Source organism: Diabrotica undecimpunctata, chromosome 2 (assembly GCF_040954645.1).
Source record: "Diabrotica undecimpunctata isolate CICGRU chromosome 2, icDiaUnde3, whole genome shotgun sequence".
Taxonomy (NCBI): Eukaryota; Metazoa; Arthropoda; class Insecta; order Coleoptera; family Chrysomelidae; genus Diabrotica; species Diabrotica undecimpunctata.
In genome coordinates, this window is record NC_092804.1 from 14,394,398 (window position 1) to 14,413,731 (window position 19,334).

Below are 19,334 nucleotides of genomic sequence, written 5' to 3' on the forward strand. Positions count from 1 at the left end.
TATATTGATTTTCCCTTACTTTAATTTTACGTGCCTTTTGAATTTATCGCCATGTATATATTCGCGTTCTCAAATTGTAAATTTGATAGGGAATTTTAAAAGACCCCTAGTTGAAAGACAACAAACTCATTATTTTTAAAATTTGATGAAATATATACCAGTTTTAAACTAATTTATTCAAATGTTTGATATTAATAGTATTAGTTATCTATTTTGACAGTAGTCGGCGGCACGGTTGTTAGAGAACTCGAATATAGTTACGCACCCTGACACTAGGCGATGCGCCAATCGACGTTTTACTCGTTAACACGGGACTGGCACTGCTGGGTGAGAATGTGCTGTGTTCAATGTCAATTTGTGATGTCAATCTTGTTTGAATTGACAGTGTTGACACAAATAAATTAGTGACATTAGGAAATGCAATTTAACAAAAATAATAAAAATGTTTAAAAAAGATTTACAAAACTCTAAATTTTATTAAATACCTAATAACTTAACTGAAATAAAGTTTAGTTTAATTCAACATGCAGGTAGAAATTAAACCGGAACTGAATAGCGAGTCAATAACTATAAAAGATGAACCTGAAGAAGTTATACCACCAAACTCCTGTATTAAACAGGAAAATGATGTTAATATGGATATAGATTTTACACCAATAATAAAAGAAGAACAAAATGAAATACTCAATAGCGAATATCAGTTAGAAACGGAAGTCAAATCAGAACCCCTAGATATTAAGGTAAAAGAAGACAACTCTTCTTTTGAAGATGATAATTTAATTGTTTCTTCCGATGAACTTAAAGGCATAAATAATGATATGACTGTTATTGTAAATGAAACGACTACCTACAAATGTCAGCTATGTGATACAATTTTCGTAAAATATGAAGAATTTAAAGTTCACAGAAAAAATCATTACATTGAGAAAAGAAGGTAAGGTTTTAATTTGTATAGCTGATACTTGGAAAATGATTGCTTATTTTCTGTGTATTATTTCAGGTGTACATGCTATTTGTTGTTCTTACTTTTATGGTTTTAAGAATAAATTAATGCCTTCATTTTTATCATAAGAAGGCTTTGTCCCTTTAATTAATAATAGCCAACCCTTGAAACTTCAGCTATTCCAATTAGTATAGGGCATTACTTATCATATATAAATTTAATAAAATCCACATGTCAGTTATTTCTATTTGCTCTCTGGTTTGTAACTGCTCTGCTGAGCAATTCATCTTAGAAAATTTTGTGAAACAGTCTAATCTGTCTTTTCATTAAAAAATATTCTAATTCCTGTCATAATAACAAATGTCTATGAAGGTCTTTTTGTAGTGTTAAAATTAAAGGTCTTTCAGGATTCATTCAAGTTAAATGTACAACTAAATGTGCCTTATGCATAAACCATGATACTATGATTAAGAAGATAAGATATTGCGCATAAGTCGTGACGTAATTGGAGACCTGCACGTTCGTAATGTCAGTTTTTTGTATGTGTCAATAAATAATCTTTAATAAATAGTTTGGAGATATCCTTTTGTGTACGATTATTGTAATTATTAAACCTTTTTTTAATATTATTATTTTGCTAATCGAATAATTTCATCACAGAATGTATAAAAATCCCATTTAACTTTAACAAGAATTCAAATTCTGGTCTCCAATGACGGCATGCGCGAACACGACCGATTTTGTGCTACGGGAAGATCCTATCTTGTTATTCATAGTATCATGGCATAAACAGAAAAATAATTGTACTTAAAAAGTGTAGATTATGGATGAAAATTTGTTCAAAGATGACTGGATTTGTTAAGTCAATCATGTACCTACTGATTATACCTTAAGAATGGGATGAAATCATGAAGCAACCAAAACCATTTTAAAAAGGCTTAAAAAACTTATCACAGTAACAGATAATATTCCTAAAATAAGAAGGGTTCCTCAAATAAAAAGGAAAGTAATAAGAATGTCGAAATCAAGAAATTTCTGCATTCAAAATAGGAAACTATATTATTTGGATGAAATAGTATAATTGCTTTAATTATTTCATGCATACTTTGTATCATATATCAAGACAATTACATAAACTTATATTGATCCACTTGTGTTGACATTCTAATAAACTTTTGTCTCCTTAACATGTATTGAGCAATCTGCTGTATTGAAGAATAACCTTCCTTAAACCATTTTAATATTACTGATATAATGTGCTTACTTTTTATTTTAGATGTCATATATGCAACAAAGTATTGAAGAGCCTTTCATTATTAGAAGAACATGTAAATAAACATCTTGGTTTTAAACCTTACAAATGTGACGAGTGTGAAAAATATTTTTTATCAAAAAATCATCTCAGTTTACACAAAAGATGCCACAATAAGGACGAAATCTACAAATGCAATCAATGTGACAAGCATTTTAAAAGTAGTGGTTCTCTTCGAAGCCACCGGTTGGTTCATTCTGAAAAAGTTATTGATGACTTAAAATGTAAGGTAAGCTATTGTTATAAATTTGTCTTCTCTATGTAATTAATTTTTGATGTACTGATTGTTATAATGATAATTTTATAATTGAAATATCTGTCTTAAAACAACTTGTTCATAAGTTAAAGAATAGGAAAACAAAACGAATTAGTGAATTACAGAGTAGAAAGTTTAGTGCAAAAATTGATAATAATAACATAGAAGATATTGTATCACCATGAAATCTCAAAAGGGTTTAAAAAGGGCTATAAGAAATACCTTCCACTTACACAGGTGTAAACTTACCAAACACTATATTCATACTTATAACAAAGTATATAATCAATAAAGTCAATAGTCTGATTTACATAGAAGTTGAAGAACAAGAGTTTAGATCAGGCAGGTCATGTTTGGATGAATAACAAATACAAATAACTGAAAAAACAAGTAGTTTGAGTATAATAAACCAGCCTACAACTGTTTTATTGGCTTAAGACGTCAAAGCACTTAATTGTGACTAATTGGAAATGCAGTGATAATAGTTGAGAATGAAAAAGTTGTACAATGGCTTTTATACAAATTTATCCTTTGAGTACATGTGCAGCTTACTAATGTAACAGCAATGCTAATAAGCTAATGTTAATTAGAATAGAAGGAAAAAGAATATATTTGTATAACAAAAGTTTCCTCCAGTAATAAAGTAATATTATGACCAAATTGATAATGTGCTACTATTAGTAAATTTCTTTAAATTATAAACTAAAAATTTTTCACATATGCTAAAATGTTTCATATTAATAAATATTTTTTAGGTTTGTGGTTTTAAGTCTCAAAAAGAAGCGGAACACAAAGAACATATGTCTGAGCATGCTACAAAAGAGGAGATTAAATGCGACTTGTGCAATAAACCTTTTAAAACGGAGCGCGGATTAGAAAGTCATTTGAGTACTCACAAAGAACTGCAGTTCCCTTGTGAATACTGCGGAAAGATTTATCCGTCAATGTACAGGATCAAGAGGCATATTAAAAGGGCGCATGTTCCTAATACATGTACACAATGTAAAGAGGTATGTATGTATGTTTTTGAAAGTCACAAGCTACACTATAATCTGCAGTCTACATCTTTTCATTTTGACAATTTTTAATATTGCTTGGAACATTTAGAAAAATATATTAAATAATGACTGGTACACATAGTATGAATGTTAGATGAATGTAATAAGAACTGTTTATTTGCAGCAAGAGTCTATCATAAGCGATATCCAGATCATCTACAACTGAATAAGAGAGCATTTCAAAATGTAATGGATAGCTTCAATCACAATTTTTCAGTTTTTTATATAATACTAAATAACAAAAACGCTTATAATAGAAGAACCACAATTAAATGTTTTAGTGGCCATTACTGAGCATCCTCATGCAAGTATCCGAAATATTTTAAGAGAGCAAGACATTAGTTGTAGATCTATTCAGAAAATTTCACCAATAATTGACAGCGAATAATTTTTAAAGAAAGGTAGCTTTATGTGAATTGGCATATTACAAAAAATAATTGTACAAAGAAATGTTTTTGAGTTTGTTTAATTCGGAGATGAATTCCAACTTCCAATTTTACTCCACAGCAAATAATTATGAAGAGTCAAATGTAACTGGTCCTTATACATTTGGGGTGGTGTCTTTCGTACTTACCTAATTATGTAATAAACCCTTTCTTCTTCGAGGAAACAGTAAACTGAGAGGTTTATTAGAATTTTAAAATCGTGTTTTTATCAATATACAAACTACTAACATGACAAAAATATTCAAATTTTCACTGTTCCATTGATAGTGTTTTACCCTGTATAATCTCTTTCTTCAATAAAGCAGGTTTTTCTATTTCAGGTGTTTTATGATAGATTCCTATTTAACAAACATTGCAAACAGCACAATGAACAAAAGACGTTTGAATGTGAATACTGTCAGAAAGTTTTTGATAAAGCAAAAAATCTCGCCGAGCATATTAGACTTCAGCACAAGCAAGACGGAGAAAAGAAGAAATGTCACATTTGTGGAAAGGAGTTTATAAATAATTCTTTACTTAGGAACCACGTTAAAACTCACGACAAATGTTTCAAATGCACTTTTTGTGACAAAGTATTTTCTTCCAGGTAAGTTTTTATTCAGTTGCTTCATCTGCTCCTAAGTAATGACTAGAAAACACTTCTCAAAATGTTCTCAATAGTTCTTGAAACAAATTGAAACACAAAACAATGTTTTTTATTTGGAGAACGATTTCCGAAGTGGAAACTGAAACGTTAGAATAAACTTATTTTAAAGTAAAATTGTGGAATATTCCCTATAAGGATATTTTTTGTGAGCTTTATTTTTCTCATCAGGTCCTTTAACTCTGAAGAGAACCAAGAAGGGAATCTACATTTTGAATACCTTTTTGGGGGGATAAATAATTCTATAGCTAAGTAAACTATATTCTAAAAAATATTTACAATTTGCTTCAATTGTTTTTCTAAAAATAAATTATCCCAACAGAACTGTGACAAAAAATCAGTTATTTTCACATAGTCAACCAACTTAAAGTCCCCATAGAAAACATCACTAAACAAACCATTATAATTGGGGCACCTTTTGGTCATCTTTATCTTAAATTCCAGGGGTGGGTGATGCATACCCTCCCTCAAAAGAGCTTCATCTGCCCTGGACACAGTTACATCAGCATCATCAACCAGCACCAAGTCGAGAATATTACCAGTTGCATTCACAATAGTGTTGGATTGAAACAAATTGTGGTCTGGTAGGACACAACCTGCATTGGTAGATCTTCAACTTCAGATAGATATCCTGGTAGATATCCATCATCAAAATTATATGTTTCTTTGAAAACGAATTGCTTTATTTTGCTCAATAGTGTGCCATAGATCAGGTGAATCTGAGGTACGAGTGCTATGTCAACTTCTTGCCTGATCTTCAAAAGATTTTTCAACTACATCCCCATATTACTTCTTCTTCAGAAGAAGAAAGAACATATCACAATCTAAAAATAATTATAATTACCTAGTAAATAATTATTCCTTTGATTCAGTTGAAAAAGCAGCAAACTGTAACAGAACAAACAAATTATGTAGATTATGAAAATTAAAATAAGTTGTGATATTTTTTTTTATTTTAGGTATAATCTAGAAACTCACAACGTCACACATTCAGGTGCAAAAAATTTCAAATGCGACATTTGTCAAAACTATTTTGCCAGTAAAACTAGTCTCAAGAATCACCTCGCTACACATTCCGAAGAAAGAAGATACCAGTGTGAAATTTGCGCTAAAACGTTCAAGACGACACGTAGGCTTTATACGCACAGTTTGAGTCATACAACTGGAGAAAATCACGAATGTCATATATGTCTCCAAAAGTTTAAGTAAGTATTCTCGTTTTTGTTGAAGTATTCGAAAAACTACATGAAAAGTTATCGTCAGCTAACCTTTTTGTACTTATAGTGCATCTCATGTTTTCGTACAGTATGAGTTAAATAAGAAAATAGAACAGTGTTGTCAATAGTTGATTAATGTAACTAGTAGGACTAATCACTTATAATCACTTCTGTCTATTGTTATGTTCTGTGTCAATATAATTCTAGGTTATTGTCTAGATAATTGTGTCCATAGACATATTTTATAAGACAAGATACAGATGCAGATTTAGCCACTTTACTCATATACATTCGTTATTTATTTTAAATGCTCAATATTTAGTTCCGTACATCATAGCTGGTCTTATGAACCGTCTATACTAATTCTGTTGACAGCAGCTCGGCAATAAAGTGTCAAATGTCAATAACTAAAAATTAACAAAAAACCAAATTAAAATACTCCAAAATAGTATGTAAGAAAACTGTTGAATCAATTTAATGCTTTCTAATAAGCAATATGTTTGTTTTTTTTTTGCGTTACGTAAATATCCAACGATAACGGATTGATTAAGATTGAAGATAAGGTTTCTCTCCTAGATGGCGCTAGAAGTTATCTTCCCAGATACATTGCATTACCGTGTGACGTGTCATCCAAGCCTTTATTAGATTAGATAATAATTGGAACATTATACATTCCTGTCGCACCCCTTTTTTGTAATAACTGCAGTTTGTAAATATATGCACAATATTAATATGTCCAATAAAAGAATAATAATCTGTACAATAGACGACGTTAGCGTTAATCTTTGGTTGGTGTTTGATGTTCTTTTTGTGTATCGACGTATCTTGAGTGTCTATTGTTACGGGATTGTTATTTTTCACAATGCGGGAAGAAAATCTCGGAAGAAGTTTGTTTCTTTTTACTGTTTTTCTAGTGTAAACTTTTGTGCTGGGTTTATAAGTTATTGGTGTTTGTCTTTTTTGATTTATTTTTTCAATATTTTTCTGTTTGGTTTCTTGTAGCTTTTTGTTTATTTCACTGTAGATTTTTTTGTCTTTAATCTGTGGCTCTGTGTATAGTTATTTATTAGGGTTCTGTTAATATCGATGTCAAATGGATCCTGAGGATCGATATGGCCATTGAGAATTTCGATTGGCTTTTGTTTAGTTGATGAATGAATGGAATTGTTGTATCCTAAAATAGCATATAACATAATATAATAGTCTCCCGTTTTATACCGCTGTCGCGGCTTTGGGAGTATAGCAGGGTAGTCTGCTATATCTAGGGCCTACGGTATACAAGGAAGGTAACATGGCCAGTGCTACGCTTCAACCGTCTATTATTACCCCTGGTTTTACCCAAGGTACTCATTTTTATTCAGGCTGAGTCGACCTGGGGCCTATAGACATTTTTAAAATGTCTAGATGTTCTTGCCGGCGGTGGGATTCGAACCCCGGACCACCGGCTTGCGAGGCAAGCATCCTACCGCTTGCGCTACGCAGGCCCACTATATGCATATAACATATGTTCTTTAATACCCAGAGTCTTCCTTTTTTCTCTAAGTATTCGTAGGTGTTCCAAAATTGTAGAGTGAAAATGTTCTATCATTCCGTTCGATTGTGGATTATCTGGTGTTGTGTAGTGAATCGAAATTTTGTGTGTATTGACAAATTCCTGAACAACGCCGTTCTTAAATTCGGTTCCACTATCTGCGATTATCATGTGTGGGAGTCCATGGTCGGATATAAAGAACATGAAGGCATTAAGGACATTTATTGCGTTGGATCCTTCTATAGGATATGCTTGGCCATATTTCGAGAATGCATCAATTATTGTAAGGAATTTTTGTCCGTTAGCTTGGAATGTGTCCATATGAATGATTTCTAACGGTTTCGTTGGAGTTGGTGTTACCATAAATTTCGGCTTAATTGGATTTCTGTCATACTTGTTAGCTTGGCACGTATCACAAAGATTGATAACTTCTTCGATGTCTTTCTTTAGCGTAGGCCAGTAGTAGCGTTTTCTTATTTGAGCTTCGGTTTCGTTACTTCCTCTGTGGTTAGTCTTCCCTTGATGGTAGTTCTCTATAATTTCTTTTTGTTTCTCTGTGCTGTTTATATCTTCTAGGAGGCTGTTGCATTTGACAAGATCGAATCTGAATTTTTAAAAGTGTCTCGTAGAATATTGCATAGGGATTTGTAGAGATAATCTATTATTATCTAGTCTATACACCCCAATTTTGCCCTTTTTAGAAGATTGAAAAATGTTTGATGGTTTAAAGCAAATATAAGTCTTGATTGCTTCTGTTGTGGTGTAAGGGCTTATTTTTTTGCTGCAGTTCGGTACCTAAGACGCGATGCTTTAATTCTGCGCCAAGTTGTTGTCTTTCGTCCCGGAAACTGTGACATAATTCTTGTAGTTTTCGCATCTTCAAAAGGATTCTCTTCTAATCTCTCCAAAAGCGTACGATCTTCATGAGCGGTAGATATTTTTGGTCTTCCAGAATCTTGCTTTCTTTCGAGAGTTTCTTGTTCTCTCCATCTTTTATTAATATTAAAAACTGTTGTTCTGCTAATTTCGTTATAATTCTTCGTTTCAGTTCTTTGCTAGCTTGTGGAGCCGTTTTTTGAGGTTAAACAACAGAATAAGTTATCTGACAAATTTTAAGATTTGGCAGTGACAGTGACAGTGACAGTATGTAAATAATAAGTATTTATCCTTCAAAATACACTGCTCAATTTTCTACAAAATAGGCTTTAAGAGTCGGTTTCAGTCGAATCAGTTTTTTTAGGAACCAGCTGTACAATATCTTTTACTTAAATAATTAATACTAAACTGCTCTTTCTATTTATTATATTTATCTAAGAAGGAAATTATTTTCAGGCTCAAGCAGTATCTGAAAGCTCACATGTACAGACATTCCAACGTTAAACCCTTTCAATGTGATATATGCAAGAAACGTTTCAAACACAAAAAAACCAAAGAAAAACACATGAAAATGGGCAAACACCAAAAAGTCACGGAAGAAGAACACGATTGCGATTTTTGCGACGAATCGTTTAAGACGAGGGAGTTACTTCTCGATCACTTCGCCGAAATACATCACCAAGAAAATATTATGAATGAATACGATGAAGAAGAGTCGAAGAATGAAGATATGAATATTAGCAGTGAAAAAGAGAGCGTGGTTGTTGATAAAAGTATTGCTAGTGATAGTGAAAATTCCAATCTAGTCGAGGCTGTACAGTAGATTTTGCTTAGAGTATTGAGTAGGTTTAGGTAACAGTGAATTTTGTATTTTAAGAATTTATTTGTTCATTCCTAATTCATTTTTGATGCTTGTTTTTGTAAGTTTAGGCGGCTTATACTCGGATGTTTTCGTGAAGTGAGGTGCCCCTTGGTCGGGTATCAAGCGGGTACTCACTCATTACAACATACCTAAATCATCACTGTAAATTATGCTGCATTAATTAGTAATGTAAAAAGGGATAAATGTGTATAGCAAACGCCACCTTTTATGAACCCATTTTAGCGTTGCTGGTTTAATTAAATTGTTAAAGAAGATATGGTTGCAGTTCGAATATATGAGTTTTACAAATAAAAGGCAGATATCGATCACAGTTCTTTATTAAAACTTAACCAAGTACTTTCGTTCTCAGAGCATCTCCAGGGACATTTTTCCTGTTAAAGAATGTGGGACCTTCCTATATTATAGCAGTAATTTGCAAAGTTCATGTTCTCTATCCTTTCCCTCTAAACTCGTAGCTCTTAAAGCTTTATTAAAATCTGCACATAACGTTCTCCCTGACCATTTGTAGCTGGATGAAAAGGAGCTGCATATTTATGAATAATTCCATTATGTTTCATTATGTTGTATGGGTAACTTGAAAATAAACCCAATTCTTATTAACGCGACTCAAAAATATTACGAACAAGACTTTGCAAGAATTAAAATGGGACAAGAAATCACCTCTCCTTTTCAACCAACAAAGGGACTAAGACAAGGCTGCTGTCTGTCACCCACCTTATTTAAAATCTATTTGGACAGATCCTTAGTGAAATGGGTAAAAAAATGTAGAAACATGGGAATAACGGTGGAAGAAAACACGCTATATACACTTTTCTTTGCGGATGACCAGGTAGTAATTGCCGAAGACAGCTACGATCTTAGCTCTATGGTAAGAAAACTGCAAGAAGAATATGAGGTGAATGTAAATATCTTTCAGTGGTAACAGATGAAATATGTGACCTAGTCTTGGAAGACGACAAAATCAAAGGCATGTAATCCTGCAAATCCGTCCTCGTGGGACGTCCCACGTCCCCTCGCGTCCCACTACGCCATCCTCATGACATGTTCACTATAAATGTTGAATAATTCCGGTGAGAACACGCATTCTTGTCTAACACCTCTATCGGTCTTGAAATGGTTTGAGAACTTCTGATCTAGTCGTACTGTTGCTATATTGGACTGGTACAGATTTTTAATAATAGGGATAATAGATGATATAGCTGAAAAAGAGTTTAACTTGTAAGGCCATCTACGGCGAATGAATAAAGAAAGAATATTATCAAAATCTTGGACCTGGACAACCAACACAAAGAAACAAGTAAGGAAGTCCAAGGAAAAAAATGGATCTCGACCATTCACATGGAAATGGAAAGTAGATGACAACACGAACGATGGCGCATGGGATGCGAGTAATGACAATATTAAAGTGGTAAAGACTTGTTATGTATGTATACGTACAAAATTATGTTAGTTGATAAAGACATTATTTCCACGTGACATCACGCGATAGCAACTGTATACGCAAGAGTTAGTTCTTGTGCACCCACATGAGGTCCGTTCGCAATCTTTAGAAATTAGTTGTTGTCTGACTGTACACTTGAATGTGCTGTTGATTTTTTTATTGTATCTGCTTATAAGTTTTGTAATTGTTTATACATATAAATGAACAGAATAATTATGAATTTAAATTATATATAAAAAATTTGAGTGATTATAAGGGAAAAATTGTGATACCGGCAACATCGCACTGCTTTGTCATTTCTATGACAGCACAAAACGACTTAAAATGTGAGTGCGTCTAAATACACATTTATCTCAATGTTTAAATAGTTATAAAAAATAAAAAAAAATGCAAAAAACAATGCAATTAAAAAATGCCAAATGCTTTTGGATTGGATTAAATTAATTTTATATGTACATAACTTATCGAATGTGTTTTTTGTGTAACTTAAATTTCCATGACTGTCGTACTGTAATTTATAGAGTTTAATATAGACAAAAAAGATCGCAACTTATTTTTATTTCAAAACCAAAAAGTCCGGCAAACATAAATCAGATACGTCATCGTTAATAAGCAAAATACGTGGTTTTAGAGTCCGGAAAACCCACATTGGGTTCAACAAGGTCATATAATAGTGCCATAAAAAGTTCATTTTTGGGCAGCGATTGGTGGAAATCGGATTAGTAGACCTATATTTTTTTGGTGACAATTTAAATGAAGATGTTTACTTAGGCTTTTTACATCTTGATCTTATCGTAGCCTTAGTGGTCATATTTCCTAATGAAGACGATCCAGATGTACCATCTAATAACATCTGGTTTCAACGATATGCTACACCGACTCATTCTAGGATGATATGCGGAATTATCTTCAAGAAATATAAGTGGATGTATAGAAGAGGGTTTATTGAATATCCACCTCGTTCTCCGGAATTAATTCCATTAGACTTTTAGTTGTGGAATTTTTTAAAATGCAAAGTCTGTTCAAATAGATCGAAGAGTTGAAACAATGTATTAGAGAATAAATTTTGAACATCACTCTTAATATAATTCAGAATGTCACTGATGGATTCAAACATCGATTTAGCCATTGTCAGATATTTAATATGGTCAAGTGAACATTTGTCTTTTGAAAAGATTCTCATTTACCGTATTATTAAAAGTTCAATATAGCTCTATCTGTGTCACTTACATGGAAATGCTCGTAAAATCTTTCTCTTTTCATACTCGCCAGTATGATAATGGCACAAAATTATCCCACAGATGGTGGGAGTGTGCTATGGATTATCCCGTCGAATAACCTCCGCCGTGGATGGTGTATATTGTATTACGCACACTGTTGCCAGATTTTATATAATATATGAAATTAAATAGAAATAAACACAAAAAAATTAACAGGCATTAAGACGTTTTAAAGATACAAAACATATTTCTGCATTAAAAATAAGGTAGTGCCATGGCTCTATAGCACTACTTCACGGACCGCCACTGGCTGAAACCATAAAATCGTGTTTTTCCTATTAAGCAGAATAATTTGATGAACAACTTACTATTTTTTATAAATACACAGTAAATACAGTAAATCTTCTCACAGATTGGACATCATGAGGGTGTTTAAAAAATTATCGTCAGGTATTAATGATGCAAGGGAAAGATCCACAGTCCTTATTATTTTATTCTTCTCTCGGACATTTTTCACATTTGGTCCCAGTGAAGATAGCTTCAAATGAGTTTGACAGAACGAAATGTTGGTGTTTGGCAGTGTTAAAATTTAGATTACAAATGAAACATATGCAACCAAAAGCTAGCAACCAAAGATATTTAAAAATTAATAGATACTTTAGAATTGCTAAAAAAGAAAACGTAAATGGTTTTAAAACAGTTTTTAAAAGTAAATAATAAAAAGTCAGTATAAATAATAAAGTTAAAAAGTCATCTGTCGCAATCCACTTGTGCCGTACTTTGTTAACGGGCAGCCATTAGATTCTGTGTTTTCGTATAACGATCTTGGTGTTATCATAAACAGCAGCCTAACTTGGTCCGACCATATTACCTCTACTTGTAAACGTGCGAACTCCAGACTGTATCTTATTCGGAGGTGTTTTTCGAGAGTTTCAATGCAATCATTCTGTAAACTTTACACTCTGTACGTAAGACCCATACTTGAATACGCTGGACCAACGTGGTATCTTGATCTGGTTCGAGACAAGACTATATTGGAAAACGTCCAAAGAAAAGCCACCCGAATTTCTTTGGGACCGAGAAGAACTTCTTATGCAGAAAGACTTAGTATGGCTAACCTAACTTCTTTTGAACTTCGCCGACAACATGGAGCCTTAATTACAACTTTTAAAATATTAAAATTCAATTTTGGAAATCTCGATGAAATGTTTATCATTAATCAAGATGAACGCCTCAGAGGTCATCAGCTCAAACTGAAGAAACTTTTTCTACAAGATCAAAGCAGAACTTTTTACCAAGTAGAGTTTTTGAGTGCTGGAATAACCTTAACGATAACATTGTCTCTGCCCCCTCTAGTTCAAAAACAGACTTGACCGTTTTATATTATAGTTAAAATATTGTATTTCTTTTAAACCAAAAATTGTAATTTTATTTCTTTTATTTGTAATTTTTGTTTTTTACTAGTAGGTTATTAATGAAATTTCTTTGTTTTTGGGCATAATATGGACTTAGTTCCTCTGCCCTCGCTTATGTATAATAATAATAATAATCTGGCAACTGGTGGTTTAAGGATTTTGACTCTATTGCCAAATCTATCCGCAAACCTATCAAAGAGCAAATGGCAAAATTGTTTTTTAATAATTAACTGAAAATATTAAAAGAAACAAATATTAATTCATTCGTGTTTTTTATAAATTATTAAATTGCAGGTTCCATAAATTAATATAATAAATATGTACTTTTTAAAAGCTTTTTCTCTTTATATTTAAAGTATATAACATATACATTATAAAGACATGGCAACACTGCCAATGCAATATTTCCTTCTGTGAAACTCGATTGACAACTATTTTGAAGCTATCTTCACCGGGACCAAATATGAAAAATGTCCCTTCTGTCCTTATTCTTTAGACATTCATGAAATAAAACACAGAATTATCAAAACATTATTTTATTTATTCTTACCTAAATTGTTAAAAATATTTTATATAAAGAAATATAAAAAATATATAAATAACTATTGTTAATCATTGTATAGAATTGTTCGTTGTATATACCTACTTCACGACAGAGTACAGTCACTTTTTATACAATATCTTAAGGTTGTAGTTTACCTATACTTAATTCTAGTAAAATATATATACAAGATGTTTACATATTAATAATAATTATAATAATTTACGTTACCAGGTTCATAAAAATATATTTCAATAACGTTATTATCGTACATTTAGCCAGCTTGGTGCCTTAAAGCACATCAAAAGTTTAGTCAAGCAAGATAATTCATGAGATATTTTTAGAAATAAATTGGAATACAAAGATGTAAAATATACCATCTGTTACTAAATTTCTAGAGAAAATATCAGCGAAGCAGTATTATCTCTCTATTTAGCTACGTTACAGACAAAAAAAATATTATTTTAAAAGATTACTGGCATGCTGGCAATACTTGCGGTGTGTATTTGCGCAGTTAGTGACATGCGCATAAATATAGCGCATGTACATTATTCACGACAATGCCACAATAACAGTCCTTGAACGATTCTAACTGAGCATAATGAGGGAAAAACTTGTAAATATATAAGACAAAAAGCATATATTTAAAGCATACGAAGAAGTTGAATAGGAAAAGTAACGTTTGTTTGAAAGTATATTCTGAACCTGTAGTTTTAATTGTTGAAAATAAGGATTTTCTTTAAATTGCACTTAAAATAAAACCCACTCGGTCAGATCAATTAAATCACTGGTGATGTTTGTGGTAAAACAATTTTGAGATATTGTTCTGAAAAATAAAAACATAAACACATTTAATAAGGTTCGCTCGCTGATTCTTTGCACATTTAATGTAGTTCTTTTCTACTCATAAAAACTAAAACCATGAAATTAAGCTGCTTTCCGTCCACTAAATATCACGCAAAGACACCAATATGATGAAGGACAGTGATTAATACTGGAACTTTGATATTGTTCGATTGCTTGTAGTAGTAAATACTCATTTATAATCTAATAACGGAAATTAATATTCTAATTAATCACATAAACTTTGCTGGCAAATACACTCGAATAATTTTGATTTAATTCCTTAAAATTTAATAAACATGAATGTGCAAAGATACAACGGATGACGTACCGACATTATGCATTACTTGATATTAGTTCTATTTCGTTGTTTCTGTTTTGGCTTGTGGTAGCAAATTTTCAAACGAATACACCTTAGTGCTCTCTTATTGCCTTAAATGATAGAGATTCCAAATATAAAACAGGTTATCCATCTTTATGTAAATATTCTAGTGAGTCAAATTTATGGAATAGACACTGGTATGTTATAAATGCACCAAAAACTTGAATTACTGGGTTTTTAAGGTGATATCAAACATGATGGCATCAATAAACATTAACAATTATCACTTTTTCAAAATAAACAAAAACACACTACATATCACATTACTTTCTCGTTTTTATCTTGAGGATGAAGCAAACAGTAGTGGAAGCTAGTGCAATGTCTTGAGTGCAAGCGCAAATGTGCGCTTTTTCAGACATTATTAAGCAATACCCAAGAGAAATTTTCTTTACTTATGTTAACATGTTTGTTAAGCTTAAAGTTTAGTATGTATTCACCTTATTAAATAAAAGAATCATCAGTTCCTAGCTTTATTAGTTTCATCATAACTAAGGTATAGAATTATTAATTTTCAAAGATTTGCGAATGCGCAAGTTTGCACATGCGCAAATCTTTACGGCTTTGTTTCAAGTTGAGAGTGATTCTGAACTAATGAATTTAGTGGAAAGACAAATAAATGTTATTGATTCTAATTTTATGTTGGCTGGAACACATTACAGTCACTGGCTTATTTTGAAAAAATAAAATAATCAAATATCTAGACACATTGCTAATATTCAGAATTTTTCTTATAAACAAATGATCATATATCATTTATCCAATGTATAAAACTAGTGGAGGAAAGCGAGTTTTTAAATATGCCACTGGATTTGAGAATTAGAGATATGTAACTGTCATATCAGTAGGTTATGATTACGGTCACGGGGCTCTAGGCACAATGTATGGAGACTCTTTGTCAGTTGTCACTACTTGTCAACGTTTGTAGAACATGGATTCTTGGAGACTTTGTTAAAAAGTATGTTTAAATAAATGTATTAAACTCAATGAAATATTATTACGTGGCGCAGTCTAGTGGAAATTAAACGAAAATCATGGAAGCAAGGTTACCAAATCCATTATCATTTGAAGGCAATGTGGCCGAAAATTTTAAACGATTTAAGCAAAGTTTTGAAATATATCTGATGGCATCAGGAAAAAGTGGTAAAAGTGATGAAGTTAAGGTAGCAATTTTACTCAATTTAATTGGAGAAGAAGGCATTGAGATTTATAACAGTTTGGAATTAACCGAGGTCCAACAAGAAAAGCTAGCAGAGGTATTGGAAGCATTTGAGTCTTATGTCACCCCTAGAAAAAACGTGGTTTATGAAAGATATTTGTTTTATAAGCGCATTCAAGAAGAAGGAGAGCCTTTTGACCACTTTTTAACAGATTTAAAAAATAAAGTAAGAAATTGTGAGTTTGGTGTTGAAGCATTTTCAATGGTAAGGAGAATGTAGGTGTCAGAGAGGGTAGAGAATGGAGACCAGGTAAAATTCTGGAAAAAGTAGATGAGGCACCCAGATCTTATTTAGTGCAGAAAGAAAATGGGGAAGTCAGGTGAAACAGTTATCACTTAAGGCCTTCCCTAGTTAAAGCGGAAATTAAGAAGAATACTGATTTTGCACATAATGATAGATCATTAAACTCCTCATCTGGGAATCAGAGTTGTGGAGTAGAGGAACCTTCAATCTCCCAGATGAATGCTGAAAATAGAACTAGCGCTAGACTCAAAAGGGCTCCAGTGCGTTTCAAGGACTATCAAATAAGGGGAAAGATGTCATATCAGTAGGTTATGATTACGGTCACTGGGCTCTAGGCACAATGTATGGAGACTCTTTGTCAGTTGTCACTACTTGTCAACGTTTGTAGAACATGGATTCTTGGAGACTTTGTTAAAAAGTATGTTTAAATAAATGTATTAAACTCAATGAAATATTATTACTGTAACAAACTGTTTTGAGTAGCTAATTCTTTATGATAGTTTACGTTTCGTTATACTTAAATATTTTTTTTATTAAAAATTGAATGTTCCCAGGCAGAAGTTTTTATATAATATAAACTATATTTAGATTTACTGTCATTTTAGTGTACAATGTAATAAAAATGCTTGTATAGATGCTAGCTAATCTCGCATTAATCCAAAACAAAGCTTTATAATGACTGTAGTCACAATTTTACTGATCTGTCAGGTTACGCGTTTCAGTGTTGGAAATTATCTTTGATTTCTGGATCTGAATTATATGAAACTTAAATTTTTATGGAATACAAAGGATTTAAGTATCAAGTCTTTGTATATCAAGTCATTTTAATCAGTATCTTCACTGGAATTATGAGTAATATCTACTCAGATACTGATCGTAGTTTGACTTTTCTCTCCTTCAAAATACATTAAATAAATCAATAAATATTGGCAGTAGTGAAATCTTTCTGAATATTAGTCAGTGTCTACTGTCGTATTGCCGTCATAATTAACTATTAACAAAAATATTTAATAGATCTTATTAAAAGAATTATACTAGACGGTAAAATAAAATTTACCCTGAGCATTTTACTGTACCAGAAAATTTTGCGAATAAATATAGTAATGTTACCTATACTGAGACAAACCTGAGACAAAAATTCAACCCAAATATAGTAATAGAGGTTTAGAATTTCTTACATCGGTTGCAACAAGCATTATATTTACTATCTACGATTCGCAAAAGTTTCGTTGTAACAATATGATCTTAAATATCAAATATATTTTGTATTTAAATTGTGTATTTAAATACAAAACAGGTAATTCGAAGACATCAGTCTCTTCAAGTTGTTCGTTTGTTTTCTAGAGATTTGTTTCCACTTTGTCAGTAGTTGTAGGGTCCGTACGCTGATCCGGTGGTGTAGTACGGTCCTGCGTAAGGTTGAGGAACAGGGTAACCTCCATATGCGTACTGTTGTTTCTGTGGGTACACTAAAAAACAAAATGGAGATTAGATTTATACCTTTTGAGTTCGAATAAAATAATACAAAGCAATTGTACATGATACAAATATAATTGAAGGGCTCGGGTGAAGATAATGGTAAGTCACATTTCTACAAATGTTCAGAAATGGAACTTAAAAGTTTATCGATTGATTGCTCTGTTGCAATGACACTTGTCATAGCAGTATTTTTACATGTATAATCGTTAATCTTCTAACTAGCTTATTTTAACTTCACCGCTGAAAACGAATTTTATATTTACGAGTAAAACGATACTTTGAATAAAAAACACTGTAGATACCATTTTTTACGTTTATTGAACTGCACATAGGATATAAAAATGAAACAAATATACTAAAAAATGTGATTAGAAATAAACACAAGAAACAATAATAGAAATAAGAAAAACATTACAGGGACTTTACAAATAATGACCTGTAAAACTCGTGATGAACGTTGGGAATCCAATCCAAACACGAAAGTACATGATCAAGTTTACTAGGTTCAATACCAAGCCGTGTAGCATATTTTTTCTGAAAATCTCGAATAAAATGTTCTTGTAGGATCCCAGTTCTTCCTCTTTTTTGAACTGGGTATGAATTAAACTCACCATTGTATGTATCAGCGATTTCGATTTGTTCAAAGTTTTCAGCAGAGAAGCGCATTTGCACAGCATTTCTAATACTACATGGATTAGCCGGTGTAGACTTGGGTTGTACAAAATAGTTTCTCATTTCAGACACTTTTAAAAAATCTTCTTGATTCATCTTGTAAACGATGAATGGATTTTTCTTTTGGCATGTTCTTAGTATGTTTTCCCACTCAGCTGGAGAATATACATATTGACAATGAGCTCGTACGTATTTTTCTACAACAGCAAAATCTCTGTCTGATGGTAACATTGTGTGTCCGACCTGTGGAAAAATATGTATTATTTCCTTAAAATTTCCCAGAGCTAGTAAACGAAGCCACACTCCAACCAAAGACCAGTTTTTATTTTGGCCGATGCAGTTATCAGAGATAGCTATTAACGTATGTCCTTTAATATTGTGCATCTGGAAGTGTTTAAGCAGACAGCTTCCGATCTCGTCTGCACCTCTAGCAGCGGTTGACTCATCCCATAAATAAAAGTATCCCTGTGAGGGATACAACGAGTGTATACCCAGATTATAAAAAAACAGTTTCTTTCTATAAAATGTAGGACCAGTAGACAATTTGGGGGTTGGAAGTGCTTGTTGAAGGTCAAATGTTATTGCATATGTTTCATTGCTCTCTTGTGATTTTTTTGTTGCATTTTTTATCGCGTCTTGTCCAGCTTTAGCCTTCCTGTGATGCAGTTCTTGCTTCAATTTTAACGCTTGAATTTGTTCGTCATTTCTTTGTATTG

At 32.2% G+C, this 19,334-nt stretch overlaps 2 protein-coding genes across 3 annotated transcripts in view; one reads left to right on the forward strand and one right to left on the reverse strand.

Moving 5' to 3' along the window:
- Window positions 1-385: 385 nt before the first annotated feature.
- LOC140434225 (uncharacterized) lies at window positions 386-11,142 on the forward strand. Its single transcript, XM_072522323.1, has 6 exons — window positions 386-934; window positions 2,220-2,484; window positions 3,267-3,521; window positions 4,336-4,601; window positions 5,618-5,863; window positions 8,739-11,142. The coding sequence occupies exons 1-6, from the start codon at window positions 525-527 to the stop codon at window positions 9,103-9,105; spliced, it is 1,809 nt and encodes a 602-aa protein (XP_072378424.1). The 5' UTR covers window positions 386-524; the 3' UTR covers window positions 9,106-11,142.
- Window positions 11,143-14,867: 3,725 nt separating this feature from the next.
- Window positions 14,868-19,334, reverse strand: part of LOC140434227 (uncharacterized) — a 144,133-nt gene continuing 139,666 nt past the window's right edge. For both annotated transcript variants that reach the window (XM_072522326.1, XM_072522325.1), the window contains exon 7: window positions 14,868-17,936. In XM_072522326.1, coding sequence (XP_072378427.1) covers window positions 17,830-17,936 — 107 coding nt within the window. In that variant the 3' untranslated portion in view covers window positions 14,868-17,829. The remainder of the gene's footprint in view (window positions 17,937-19,334) is intronic.